At 41.7% G+C, this 14,381-nt stretch overlaps 1 protein-coding gene across 1 annotated transcript; it reads left to right on the top strand.

Annotated features, from left to right (window-relative positions):
• The first annotated feature begins 11,297 nt into the window (after positions 1-11,297).
• LOC123310309 lies at positions 11,298-13,691 on the top strand. The gene has a single exon (XM_044893774.1). The coding sequence runs from the start codon at positions 11,298-11,300 to the stop codon at positions 13,689-13,691; it is 2,394 nt and encodes a 797-aa protein (XP_044749709.1).
• The last annotated feature ends 690 nt before the right edge of the window (positions 13,692-14,381 follow it).

Consider the following 14,381-nt stretch of genomic DNA (forward strand, 5'->3'; position numbering starts at 1 on the left):
TTGAAATAAAAGAGATAATCAGAAGCTTGAAAAATAGAAAAGCTCCCGGAAGTGATAAAATAACGAATGCTATGTTGAAGAAATTACCTAGAAAAGGTATAGCTGCTCTCACAAATATTGCAAACGGTATAATGAGGACTGAACACTATCCGGAAAAGTGGAAAACTGCAGAAGTCATAGTGTTCAACAAACCAGGCAAAGATAAAAAATTCCCCAAAAACTACAGGCCGATAAGTTTATTGTCCGCCCTAGGAAAAGTAGTAGAAAGGGTAATCGCTAGGAGGCTTACAGAAGAAACTGAAAATCTGAATCTCATTCCAGCAGAGCAATTCGGATTCAGAAGAGACCACTCAACTGAACAGCAATTACTGAGACTCACAGAATACATAACAGAAGGATTCCAAAATAAACAAGCAACCGGTCTTGTACTACTAGATGTCGCCAGAGCATTCGACAGAGTATGGCCTGAAGGATTGATTTACAAAATGAGATATGCTGGATATTCAATGAAACTGTGCAAGTTGATTAGGAATTATTTGAGGAACAGAAGATTCTACGTGAAAGTGGAAGGAGAAAACTCCACAACCAGATATATGGAAGCAGGGGTGCCTCAAGGGTCAGTACTTGGGCCATTACTGTATAACATATATATCCACGATATACCAAAATCTCCAAGGACTATGCTGACATTATATGCCGACGACACGGGAATCGCAATGCGACATCGCAAGCCAGAAATTATAGAAGGAATGTTACAAGAAGCTATAGATGAAATAAATGACTGGTGTATTAAATGGAAAATAAAACTCAATGGACAAAAGAGCCAAGCGATATTACTGCAGAAGAGGAGACTAAGAACTACAACAAATCTAGAGGTAGATGGAGAAGAAATCGAATGGAAAAACGAAGCAAAATATTTAGGTATCACCCTAGACAAAGGTCTAACATGGAGAAGCCATATCAAACTAGCCGTTGACAAAACCAAGGCAGCGATGAATATGCTCTAACCGCTGATAGGTAGAAAGAGCCACATGTCAAATGAGACAAAATTGAAAATAATCAAAGCCGTTGCTAGACCGCAACTGACTTATGGATCAGGTGCTTGGGGATTCGCGGCAAAGAGCCATATACAAAGAATTCAGGCAACAGAAAACAAGCTACTACGATGTGCCATAGATGCGCCTTGGTTTGTCAAGAACAAACAGATATATCGAGATTCGAAGTGGGAAACCATCACCGAATTTATGAAGAGGAAAGCTGAAAAGTTATTCGAAACAGCGAAGGAACATCCAAACGAAGAACTCAGGAGACTAGTGGACTACGATCCGGAGGAAGACAGAAGAAGAATGAGAATTTACAAAAGGAGACCGAGAGATCAATTGAGGAGAGATTAAAATGAGTACGACAACTTATTAAAACTATACTAAGAAGAGATATCCGAAATGGACGAACATGAAAACCCTAGCACGACAATGTGCAAGTGAAATCAACCGATTAAGGGATAAATGGTTTATAGGCAAATGCCCGGAACCAACAAAAAGCAGGTTAGGTTTAGTGGGTCGCGAACTCAGGAGAGTGAGTAACCCCACAGTGTTCCCTAGAAATGGGTTCCTCTGGGCGAGAGATAGAGCCCCGTGTTTTCACGGTCGCAGATTCATCTGCTATAAAAAAAAAAAAAAAGGTCAAACAATGTCATTTTCAGCCTCCGAGTCTCAAGTGCGACAGGCAACCACGCCCGCCACTGGTGTATGTACACAGTTTTCGAATTGAGATGCACATGTTGAATTTCAGTTCGAAAGGACCGTGGGGACCTGTGGACTTCAGTTCTACCTGGGGTTAGGCCCCCACAGTTGCTGGCGGTGTGGCAATGAAGGCCACCAAAGGGAGGACTGCCGAGGGGAAAGGACGAAGTTCTGTTTCAGGTGCGGCCGTGTGGGGGTCCTTTCCAGGGTGTGGGACATCACACTTTGCCGAATTGACCTCTGAAATCTCAATTCCTATCAGAACTATCGATATGAAATTCAACATGTGCATCTCAATTCGAAAACTATGTGAAGTTTCAAGATTTGGGTCGAAATGATCAAACGGTTTTTGAGAAATTCATATCACACTTTGCAGAATTGACCATAGAAGTCTTAATTCCTATCCGAATTATCGAACTGAATGAAACTCAATACGTATATCTCAGTTCAAAAATTGTGTAGAGTTTCGAGATTTAGATCGAATTTTGATGGTCAATGAATAAAAGAATAAATTCTATTTATCATGAATTGTTCGATCAAGGAGACACAACTTTCGGAATAATGACTTATGACAAGAATATCCATGAACCTTGACAAGAGCGACTGCGGCAAGTCGTGAAATACGATGCAATGATGAACCCAATAATTGGTACAAATGAAAAACTTTAAAATCCTCGAGATTGCGCAGGAAACTTTCAATTTCAAGTCCTTAGCAATAATTTACCAACCATTCGCCCGTAAAATTTCCGTCAACTTGGCTAATATCGGTCCCACTATTTGAAGAAATCCAAAGTGTTAAGGTCAAACAATGTCATTTTCAATGAAAAATTAATGGAAACAACAATTCCGAAGGAATTGTCGTTCCAATAATGTGAGTTAGTCATGAACTATCATAGGAAGTCCCAGAGAAGTCGAAAAATTCAAGTGCAACTGTAGACCGGTTTCGGGATCATTTTCCCTCGTCAGTACAGTATAGCACTGAACTTCCCGATCGGAGGATGGTGGTCTTATGCGATCTTGGGACGCCGCTTTGAGATATCTCATCACGATACGCCACCTGTCACGCAAAGACTGAACCAAACCTCACTTTCTCTGCAGACTCCTACAACAGTTCATGGCTCCCAAGTTCAACTACTTCCCGCAGTCATCGAATGTGCTAACATTCATCAAGGACCACGGGCGAATTGAGGGGGTTCGCTCACTATGACCATACTCTGGTCCGGGGAATATAATAAACAAAAGGGTCGCCTAAGCGGGCGCATCGCAAGAATGAAAAATTAATGGAAACAACAATTCCGAAGGAATTGTCGTTCCAATAATGTGAGTTAGTCATGAACTATCATAGGAAGTCCCAGAGAAGTCGAAAAATTCAATGCGCCCGCTTAGGCGACCCTTTTGTTTATTATATTCCCCGGACCAGAGTATGGTCATAGTGAGCGAACCCCCTCAATTCGCCCGTGGTCCTTGATGAATGTTAGCACATTCGATGACTGCGGGAAGTAGTTGAACTTGGGAGCCATGAACTGTTGTAGGAGTCTGCAGAGAAAGTGAGGTTTGGTTCAGTCTTTGCGTGACAGGTGGCGTATCGTGATGAGATATCTCAAAGCGGCGTCCCAAGATCGCATAAGACCACCATCCTCCGATCGGGAGGTTCAGTGCTATACTGTACTGACGAGGGAAAATGATCCCGAAACCGGTCTACAGTTGCACTTGAATTTTTCGACTTCTCTGGGACTTCCTATGATAGTTCATGACTAACTCACATTATTGGAACGACAATTCCTTCGGAATTGTTGTTTCCATTAATTTTTCATTCTTGCGATGCGCCCGCTTAGGCGACCCTTTTGTTTATTATATTCCCCGGACCAGAGTATGGTCATAGTGAGCGAACCCCCTCAATTCGCCCGTGGTCCTTGATGAATGTTAGCACATTCGATGACTGCGGGAAGTAGTTGAACTTGGGAGCCATGAACTGTTGTAGGAGTCTGCAGAGAAAGTGAGGTTTGGTTCAGTCTTTGCGTGACAGGTGGCGTATCGTGATGAGATATCTCAAAGCGGCGTCCCAAGATCGCATAAGACCACCATCCTCCGATCGGGAAGTTCAGTGCTATACTGTACTGACGAGGGAAAATGATCCCGAAACCGGTCTACAGTTGCACTTGAATTTTTCGACTTCTCTGGGACTTCCTATGATAGTTCATGACTAACTCACATTATTGGAACGACAATTCCTTCGGAATTGTTGTTTCCATTAATTTTTCATTCTTGCGATGCGCCCGCTTAGGCGACCCTTTTGTTTATTATATTCCCCGGACCAGAGTATGGTCATAGTGAGCGAACCCCCTCAATTCGCCCGTGGTCCTTGATGAATGTTAGCACATTCGATGACTGCGGGAAGTAGTTGAACTTGGGAGCCATGAACTGTTGTAGGAGTCTGCAGAGAAAGTGAGGTTTGGTTCAGTCTTTGCGTGACAGGTGGCGTATCGTGATGAGATATCTCAAAGCGGCGTCCCAAGATCGCATAAGACCACCATCCTCCGATCGGGAAGTTCAGTGCTATACTGTACTGACGAGGGAAAATGATCCCGAAACCGGTCTACAGTTGCACTTGAATTTTTCGACTTCTCTGGGACTTCCTATGATAGTTCATGACTAACTCACATTATTGGAACGACAATTCCTTCGGAATTGTTGTTTCCATTAATTTTTCATTCTTGCGATGCGCCCGCTTAGGCGACCCTTTTGTTTATTTAATGTCATTTTCAGCCTCCGAGTCTCAAGTGCGACAGGCAACCACGCCCGCCACTGGTGTATGTACACAGTTTTCGAATTGAGATGCACATGTTGAATTTCAGTTCGAAAGGACCGTGGGGACCTGTGGACTTCAGTTCTACCTGGGGTTAGGCCCCCACAGTTGCTGGCGGTGTGGCAATGAAGGCTACCACAGGGAGGACTGCCGAGGGGAAAGGACGAAGTTCTGTTCCAGGTGCGGCCGTGTGGGGGTCCTTTCCAGGGTGTGTTGCGTTAGAGATAGGGGACCAGGGACCGCCAAAACTGCCTCAGGACCGACCGCAACTCCAGGGAGCAGGACAGAGGCCATACTGCCGGACCTCCGACTGAGGCCCGCCGTACCGCCAATACAGTCAGAACCGTCGCCGCCCACATCGTTGCCACCCCTACCGAAGTAGAAGGTGAAAATGGATTAGAATTACCGAAAAAAAAATTACCGATTATTAAAATGATACCGTTCCGAAAAATATCTTTTATTGCACCAACCGAAATGGTGGATGCGCTAACCGAAGTAGTAGTCGATTCGTCAAAATATCATTTCAATTTCTAAGGAACTATTGGATCAATTCGAACCAAATCTTGAAACTGCACATAGTTTTCGCATGCATCTCAATATGCAACTCAATTCGAAAACTATGTACAGTTTCAAAATTTGGCTCGAATTGATCCAACAGTTTATGGGAAATTGATATCACACTTTTTCGAATTGACGTCTGAAATCTCAATTCCTACCGATATTAAAATGATACCGTTCCGAAAAATATCTTTTATTGCACAAACTGAAATGGTGGATGAGCTAACCGGAGTAGTAGTCGATTCGTCAAAATATCATTTCAATTCCTAAGGAACTATTGGATCAATTCGAACCAAATCTTGAAACTGCACATAGTTTTCGCATGCATCTCAATATGCACCTCAATAAGAAAACTATGTACAGTTTCAAAATTTGGCCCGAATTGATCCAACAGTTTATGAGAAATTGATATCACACTTTGCCGAATTGACCTCTGAAATCTCAATTCCTATCAGAACTATCGATATGAAATTCAACATGTGCATCTCAATTCGAAAACTATGTGAAGTTTCAAGATTTGGCTCGAAATGATCAAACGGTTTTTGAGAAATTCATATCACACTTTGCCGAATTGACCACAGAAATCTTAATTCCTATCTGAATTATCGAACTGAATGAAACTCAATACGTATATCTCAGTTCAAAAATTGTGCAGAGTTTCGAGATTTGGATCGAATTTTGATGGTCAATGAATAAAAGAATAAGTTCTATTTATCATGAATTGTTCGATAAAATTCCACCCATCACGATGATGGGCACCTCAGATTGGGTAGAGATATCTAAAGCTCTCTACACAAAAATGATAAATTACAACCGTGCAACTACAGTTATTATAGAAGGAATGTTACAAGAAGCTATAGATGAAATAAATGACTGGTGTATTAAATGGAAAATAAAACTCAACGGACAAAAGAGCCAAGCGATATTACTGCAGAAGAGGAGACTAAGAACTACAACAAATCTAGTGGTAGATGGAGAAGAAATCGAATGGAAAAACGAAGCAAAATATTTAGGTATCACCCTAGACAAAGGTCTAACATGGAGAAGCCATATCAAACAAGCCGTTGACAAAACCAAGGCAGCGATGAATATGCTCTACCCGCTGATAGGTAGAAAGAGCCACATGTCAAATGAGAGAAAATTGAAAATAATCAAAGCCGTTGCTAGACCGCAACTGACTTATGGATCAGGTGCTTGGGGATTCGCATCAAAGAGCCATATACAATGAATTCAGGCAACAGAAAACAAGCTACTACGATGTGGTATAGATGCGCCTTGGTTTGTCAGGAACAAACAGATATATCGAGATTTGGAGTGGGAAACCAACACCGAATTTATGAAGAGGAAAGCTGAAAAGTTATTCGAAACAGCGAAGGAACATCCAAACGAAGAACTCAGGAGACTAGTGGACTACGATCCGGAGGAAGACAGAAGAAGAATGAGAATTTACAAAAGAGACCGAGAGATCAATTGAGGAGAGATTAAAATGAGTACGACAACTTATTAAAACTATACTAAGAAGAGATATCCGAAATAGACGAACATGAAAACCCTAGCACGACAATGTGCAAGAAGAAATCAACCGATTAAGGGATAAATGGTTTATAGGCAAATGCCCGGAACCAACAAAAAGCAGGTTAGGTTTAGTGGGTCGCGAACTCAGGAGAGTGAGTAACCCCACAGTGTTCCCTAGAAATGGGTTCCTCTGGGCGAGAGATAGAGCCCCGTGTTTTCACGGTCGCAGATTCCCCCTGCTATAAAAAAAAAAAAAAACTACAGTTAAAGACGGTATAAAAATCATCGCGTCAACCGTAGATGATTTTAGAAAAATCACTACATTCTTCGAGCAGCATGGTAAAGAATTTTTTACCTACCAAATGGAGGAGGAGAAGAAGATATATGCCGTTATTAGGCATTTACCAACCGACGCTGATATTGCGTTGATTAAGTACGACCTGATATTCCAGGGAATATCAGACGCTGAGGTGTCCAGAATGACATCGACAATGACAAAGAAGCCAATACCTCTCTACATGGTTAAAACCCAGAAAAAGGCTCTTGTCAAGGTTCATGGATATTCTTGTCATAAGTTATTATTCCGAAAGTTGAGTCTCCTTGATCGAACAATTCATGATAAATAGAACTTATTCTTTTATTCATTGACCATCAAAATTCGATCCAAATCTCGAAACTCTACACAATTTTTGAACTGAGATATACGTATTGAGTTTCATTCAGTTCGATAATTCAGATAGGAATTCAGATTTCTCTGGTCAATTTGGCAAAGTGTGATATGAATTTCTCAAAAACCGTTTGATCAATTCGACCCAAATCTTGAAACTTCACATAGTTTTCGAATTGAGATGAACATGTTGAATTTCATATCGATAGCTCTGATAGGAATTGAGATTTCAGTGGTCAATTCGGCAAAGTGTGATATCAATTTCCCATAAACTGTTGGATCAATTCGAGCCAAATTTTGAAACTGTACATAGGTTTCGAATTGAGTTGCATATTGAGATGCACATGTTGAATTTCAGTTCTATAGTTCAGATAGGCATTGAGATTTCTGTGGTCAATTTGGCAAAGTGTGATATGAAATTCTCAAAAACCGTTTGATCAATTCGACCCAAATCTTGAAACTTCACATAGTTTTCGAATTGAGATGCACATGTTGAATTTCATATCGATAGTTCTGATAGGAATTGAGATTTCAGTGGTCAATTCGGCAAAGTGTGATATCAATTTTCCATAAACTGTTGGATCAATTCGGGCAAAATCTTGAAACTGTAACTGGTTTTCAAATTGAGATGCATATGTTGAATTTCAGTTCGTTGATCTGGAATTATTCATTGACCATCAAAATTCGATCCAAATCTCGAAACTCTACACAATTTTTGAACTGAGATATACGTATTGAGTTTCATTCAGTTCGATAATTCAGATAAGAATTAAGATTTCTGTGGTCAATTCGGCAAAGTGTGATATGAATTCCTAAAAAACCGTTTGATCATTTCGACCCAAATCTTCAAACTTCACATAGTGTGATATCAATTTCCCATAAACTATTGGATCAATTCGAGCCAAATTTTGAAACTGTACTTAGTTTTCGAATTGAGTTGCATATTGAGATGCATGCGAAAACTATGTGCAGTTTCAAGATTTGGTTCGAATTGATCCAATAGTTCCTTAGGAATTGAAATGATATTTTGACGAATCGACTACTCATTCATTCATTCATTCATTGCTGTATCCCGTTACCGGGAATAAATCTACAGGCGACATATCGACTACTACTCCGGTTAGCGCATCCACCATTTCGGTTGGTGCAATAAAAGATATTTTTCGGAACGATATCATTTTATTAATCGGTAATTTTTTTTTCGGTAATTCTAATCCATTTTCACCTTCTTCTTCGGTGGGGGCGGCACCGATGTGGGCGGCGACGGTTCTGACGGTGTTGGCGGTACGGCGGGCCTCAGTCGGAGGTCCGGCAGTATGGCCTCTGTCCTGCTCCCTGGAGTTGCGGTCGGTCCTGAGGCAGTTCTGGCGGTCCCTGGTCCCCTATCTCTAACGCAACACACCCTGGAAAGGACCCCCACACGGCCGCACCTGGAACAGAACTTCGTCCTTTTCCCTCGGCAGGCCTCCCTGTGGTGGCCTTCATTGCCACACCGCCAGCAACTGTGGGGGCCTAACCCCAGGTAGACCTGAAGTCCACAGTACCCCGCGATAAAACAACGAATGTTATGTTAGAGAAATTACCTAGAAAAGGTATAGCCGCTCTAACAAATATCACGAATGGAATCATTGGGACAGAACACTACCCAGAAAAATGGAAAAAAGCGGAAGTCATAGTATTCAATAAAACATTTAAAGAGAAGAAGTTCCCACAAAACTACAGACCGATAAGTCTACTGTCGGCGTTAGGAAAAGTAGTAGAAAGGATTATCGCCACGAGGCTAAATGAGGAATTCGAAAATCTGAAACTGATACCGCCAGTACAGTTCGGATTCAGAAGAGAGCATTCAACAGAGCAACAATTATTAAGGCTCACAGAGTACATTTCAGAGGGATTCCAGAATAAACAAGCCACAGGTCTTGGTTTACTAGACGTCGCCAGAGCTTTTGAGAGTGTATGGCATGAAGGATTAATATTTAAGATGAGAAGTGCAGGATATTCAATCAAAATATGCAAGTTGATCCGGAATTATCACAAAAATAGAAGATTTTACGTGAAAGTGGAAGGAGAATGCTCCACAACAAGAGATTTAGAGGCTGGTGTACCCCAAGGGTCAGTGCTTGGGCCATACATTCACGATATTCCGAAGAATGCAAGAACCATGCTAACGTTATATGCTGATGACACAGGCATAGCGACTCGACACCGAAACCCAGAAATGATAGAACGAGTTCTGTACGAAACGTACAATAAATATCCAAAATTAGATATATCAAAAATTCATAAACTCAATTCAACCAAATATTTCCATTCGAAATTATTTAGATCATCCGCTCTTTGATAATTGTTATTTCCTGTGTAAGTAGGCCAGGTGAGACAAAGGATTGCAATAGTTTGTTTTAATATCTAACATTCCTTAATCCAACTGCAGCAATATCGCAAGTAAAGAAAAATGTACTGAATATGCAAAATGTAATTCGATTTCGATTATGTGGTCTTGACGTCATTGTACAATTTGACTATATATAGTTTGTTAGATTAGGAAATAAACATTCATTATCAAGTGATCCGCATTATCAATCTCAATCCTCGAGTCCCTAAGTTTTCACCAACCCAGAACTCTTAGAACTTGAGGTATAATTGAGATACCACCCCAACATTGGTCCTTCGAGCCGGATCCAACATTGGTCCTTCGAGCCTACAATCAACCACCAGGGACTTTGGAATACATCCACTGGACCCATATCAAGAAGCAGTCAACGGACTCAACCACCAGGGACTTTGGAAAAACATCCACTGAACCCACAACAAGAAGCAGTCAACAGACTCAACCACCAGGGAAATACATCCACTGGGCACACATCAAGAAGCAGTCATCGGACTTACAACCCTTTGACTCAACCACCAGGGAAATACATCCACTGGGCACACATCAAGAAGCAGTCATCGGACTTACAACCCTTTGACTCAACCACCAGGGAAATACATCCACTGGGCACACATCAAGAAGCAGTCATCGGACTTACAACCCTTTGACTCAACCACCAGGGAAATACATCCACTGGGCACACATCAAGAAGCAGTCATCGGACTTACAACCCTTTGACTCGACCACCAGGGAAATACATCCACTGGGCACACATCAAGAAGCAGTCAACGGACTCAACCACCAGGGACTTTGGAAAAACATCCACTGAACCCACAACAAGAAGCAGTCAACAGACTCAACCACCAGGGAAATACATCCACTGGGCACACATCAAGAAGCAGTCATCGGACTTACAACCCTTTGACTCAACCACCAGGGAAATACATCCACTGGGCACACATCAAGAAGCAGTCATCGGACTTACAACCCTTTGACTCAACCACCAGGGAAATACATCCACTGGGCACACATCAAGAAGCAGTCATCGGACTTACAACCCTTTGACTCAACCACCAGGGAAATACATCCACTGGGCACACATCAAGAAGCAGTCATCGGACTTACAACCCTTTGACTCGACCACCAGGGAAATACATCCACTGGGCACACATCAAGAAGCAGTCAACGGACTCAACCACCAGGGACTTTGGAATACATCCACTGGACCCATATCAAGAAGCAGTCAACAGACTCAACCACAAGGGACTTTGGAATACATCCACTGGATCCACATCAACAAGCAGTCATCGGACTTACAACCCTTTGACTCAACCACCAGGGAAATACATCCACTGGGCACACATCAAGAAGCAGTCATCGGACTTACAACCCTTTGACTCAACCACCAGGGAAATACATCCACTGGGCACACATCAAGAAGCAGTCATCGGACTTACAACCTTTTGACTCGACCACCAGGGAAATACATCCACTGGGCACAGAACAAAAAGCAGTCAACGGACTCAACCAACAGGGACTTTGGAAAACACCCACTGTATCCACGATCCACAAAAAATTAACCACTCACATAATATCCAGCCACTGAATCCATCAGCCAGCAACACAAAGATCAAAAAAAAGATGGAAACCCTCAACGCCGAGCAAATCAAAACAGCCGAAACCATAAAAATGGCTCACACCAATATCAAAAAAGATTCACCATCGAGAAAAAACGAAGAAAACTGCGGCAGGAAGATGGCACAATTGGATGAAGAATTGGAGAACTTTGAACGAGAGTTTGACGAAATTCATCAAAAACTGCTAAATATTATGGAGTACTGCAGGGGACTCCTGAAACCAGAAAATTGCAGATCCAGCGCATCTCTGGAAGCAGAGGAACTGCAGGAGAGTGAAAAAGCCGTTCTCAAGCTTACACAGCAGCCATATTTTAAAAATGACATTGAGTTGATCATCAAAACAGGAAAGGTGAAGAAGTCCAGCAACCTGAAAAGCCTTAACCCATATATAGATCACGAAGGCTTACTCAGAGTAGATGGGAGAATAAATAGCGCAACCCTGAAATATAGCCAAAGACATCCAATTACTCCACCCACAAGGAGCTACATTACTAACCTCATAATAAGAAACACTCACTTCGGATGGATTATTAGCGGAACCGCATCATCGAGTCTACAATTTCGTGTAACAAGCTTGATCACGAATTTGAATGAAAATTCACAACTCACAAAATTCTGGAACATCGAAGAAGCAGAAAATTCCGAGGAAACAACAAACGACGATACTTTCGTCGAAGAATTTTACTCCAACACCTTTCGACGGGACGAGCACGGTTACACTGTGAAACTTCCATTCAAGAAAAGTACAACTCAGCTAGGAGAATCGAAGCAGAGGGCACTGGCACGACTATTTCAATTGGAAAACAAGCTGGATAAAGACGAAAAGCTCAGAACTATGTATAATGAATTCATGCAGGAATACATTGCGCTAGGTCATATGAAAATTGCTAGATCAAATAATTCAGCGAAGAGGTATTATATTCCACATCAACCTGTATTAAAAGAAGAACGTGATACGACAAAGCTAAGAGTCGTATTCGATGCAAGCGCAAAGACAAGTACCGGACTCAGCCTAAACGACATTCTTCACACAGGACCTAAACTGCAACAGGATCTCATAGATATTCTGATAAGATGGCGAAAACACAAAACAGCCATAACAGCTGACATCGAGAAAATGTATAGGCAGGTGAAATTGGACGGAGAAAACCAGCCATTACACTCTATACTCTGGAGAAACACCAAAGATGAGCCAATTCAAACCTTCGAATTAACCACTGTAACCTACGGTACAGCACCAGCAGCTTACCTGGCCATAAGAACAATGAGACAACTAGCTACAGATGAAAAGACAAACCATCCCCTTGCGGCTGAAATCGTGCTACGGGATTTCTACCTGGACGATCTTCTGAGTAGCGCTGACACTATTGAAGAAGCACGACATATACAAAAGGAAGTAACTAACCTACTCAAAAAGGGAGGATTCAATATAAGAAAGTGGAAATATAACGTACTGACCGAAAGCAAATCCACCGTCACGCTGGATGACAAAAATGGACCAACCAAGACGCTCGGTATAACATGGACTCCCAGAGAAGATAATATTCAGTACCTAATAAAACGAAACTCCGAACATCGGTTAACAAAAAGAAAGATCTTATCAGAAATCGCCACAATCTTCGATCCTCTTGGATTATTATCTCCAGTCATTATACAGGCGAAACTGTTAATGCAAGAAATATGGAAAACCAACACATCTTGGGATGAACCACCACCAGAGCACATCAGGAACACCTGGAAAAACTTCAGAAACGAGCTTCCAAAATTAGAAGAAATTCAAGTTCAACGCTGGATTCACCTACGGCGTGGTCAACCCTTGGAAATACATGGATTCTCAGATGCATCCCTGAAAGCATATGGCGCTGCAGTATACATAAAAACAACAGACACAAATGGGAACACCCACGTAGGACTCCTGGCTTCCAATTCAAAAGTATCACCACTAAAAAATACAAAGACAATCCCGCAGTTAGAACTCTGCGCAGCCCTTCTTCTAGCCAAACTCATCAAACGCTGCGTTACGGCCCTGAATCACAACAATTCAAAAATATTCACCTGGTCCGACTCTCAAGTATTAATATCATGGATAAACGCTGACGCTGGAAAGTGGAAAATGTTCGTCGCAAACAGAGTTCGAGAAATCCCTAACCTGCTAGGTCAAGGTCACTGGTACTACTACCGTTGGAAACAATATCACTTGCATTCAGCGATAAACTCCAGCACGAACATCGTAATAATCATTGTCATTGTTTTACTTATTGTTTACTTTTTGAAACATAGGAAACAACAACAAGCACCGGCTGATGCACACGCGAGCAATAGACCAGTTCATCCTGAGGAGATCGAGCTGCAGCCAATATACAATGACTCCAGACTAGGTGTCCAGCTCCAGGGATGACAACCACCAGCAAAGACATCAAGACCCCAACCACATCACCATGGCCGCCGGGAATATGTACGAAACGTACAATAAATATCCAAAATTAGATATATCAAAAATTCATAAACTCAATTCAACCAAATATTTCCATTCGAAATTATTTAGATCATCCGCTCTTTGATAATTGTTATTTCCTGTGTAAGTAGGCCAGGTGAGACAAAGGATTGCAATAGTTTGTTTTAATATCTAACATTCCTTAATCCAACTGCAGCAATATCGCAAGTAAAGAAAAATGTACTGAATATGCAAAATGTAATTCGATTTCGATTATGTGGTCTTGACGTCATTGTACAATTTGACTATATATAGTTTGTTAGATTAGGAAATAAACGTTCATTATCAAGTGATCCGCATTATCAATCTCAATCCTCGAGTCCCTAAGTTTTCACCAACCCAGAACTCTTAGAACTTGAGGTATAATTGAGATACCACCCCAACAAGTTCTATCGATCGATTGACGAAACAAATGACTGGTGCATAAAGTGGAAAATCAAGCTCAATGGAAAAAAGAGCCAAGCAATATTATTACAGAAGTGGAGACTGCGACCCACAACGAATCTAGAAGTTGACGGCGAAGAAATCGACTGGAAAAATGAAGCCAAATATTTAGGACTAACGCTTGACAAAGGACTTACTTGGAAGAGTCAT

The sequence above is a fragment of the Coccinella septempunctata genome, chromosome 3 (genome assembly GCF_907165205.1).
Source record: "Coccinella septempunctata chromosome 3, icCocSept1.1, whole genome shotgun sequence".
Classification (NCBI taxonomy): Eukaryota; Metazoa; Arthropoda; class Insecta; order Coleoptera; family Coccinellidae; genus Coccinella; species Coccinella septempunctata.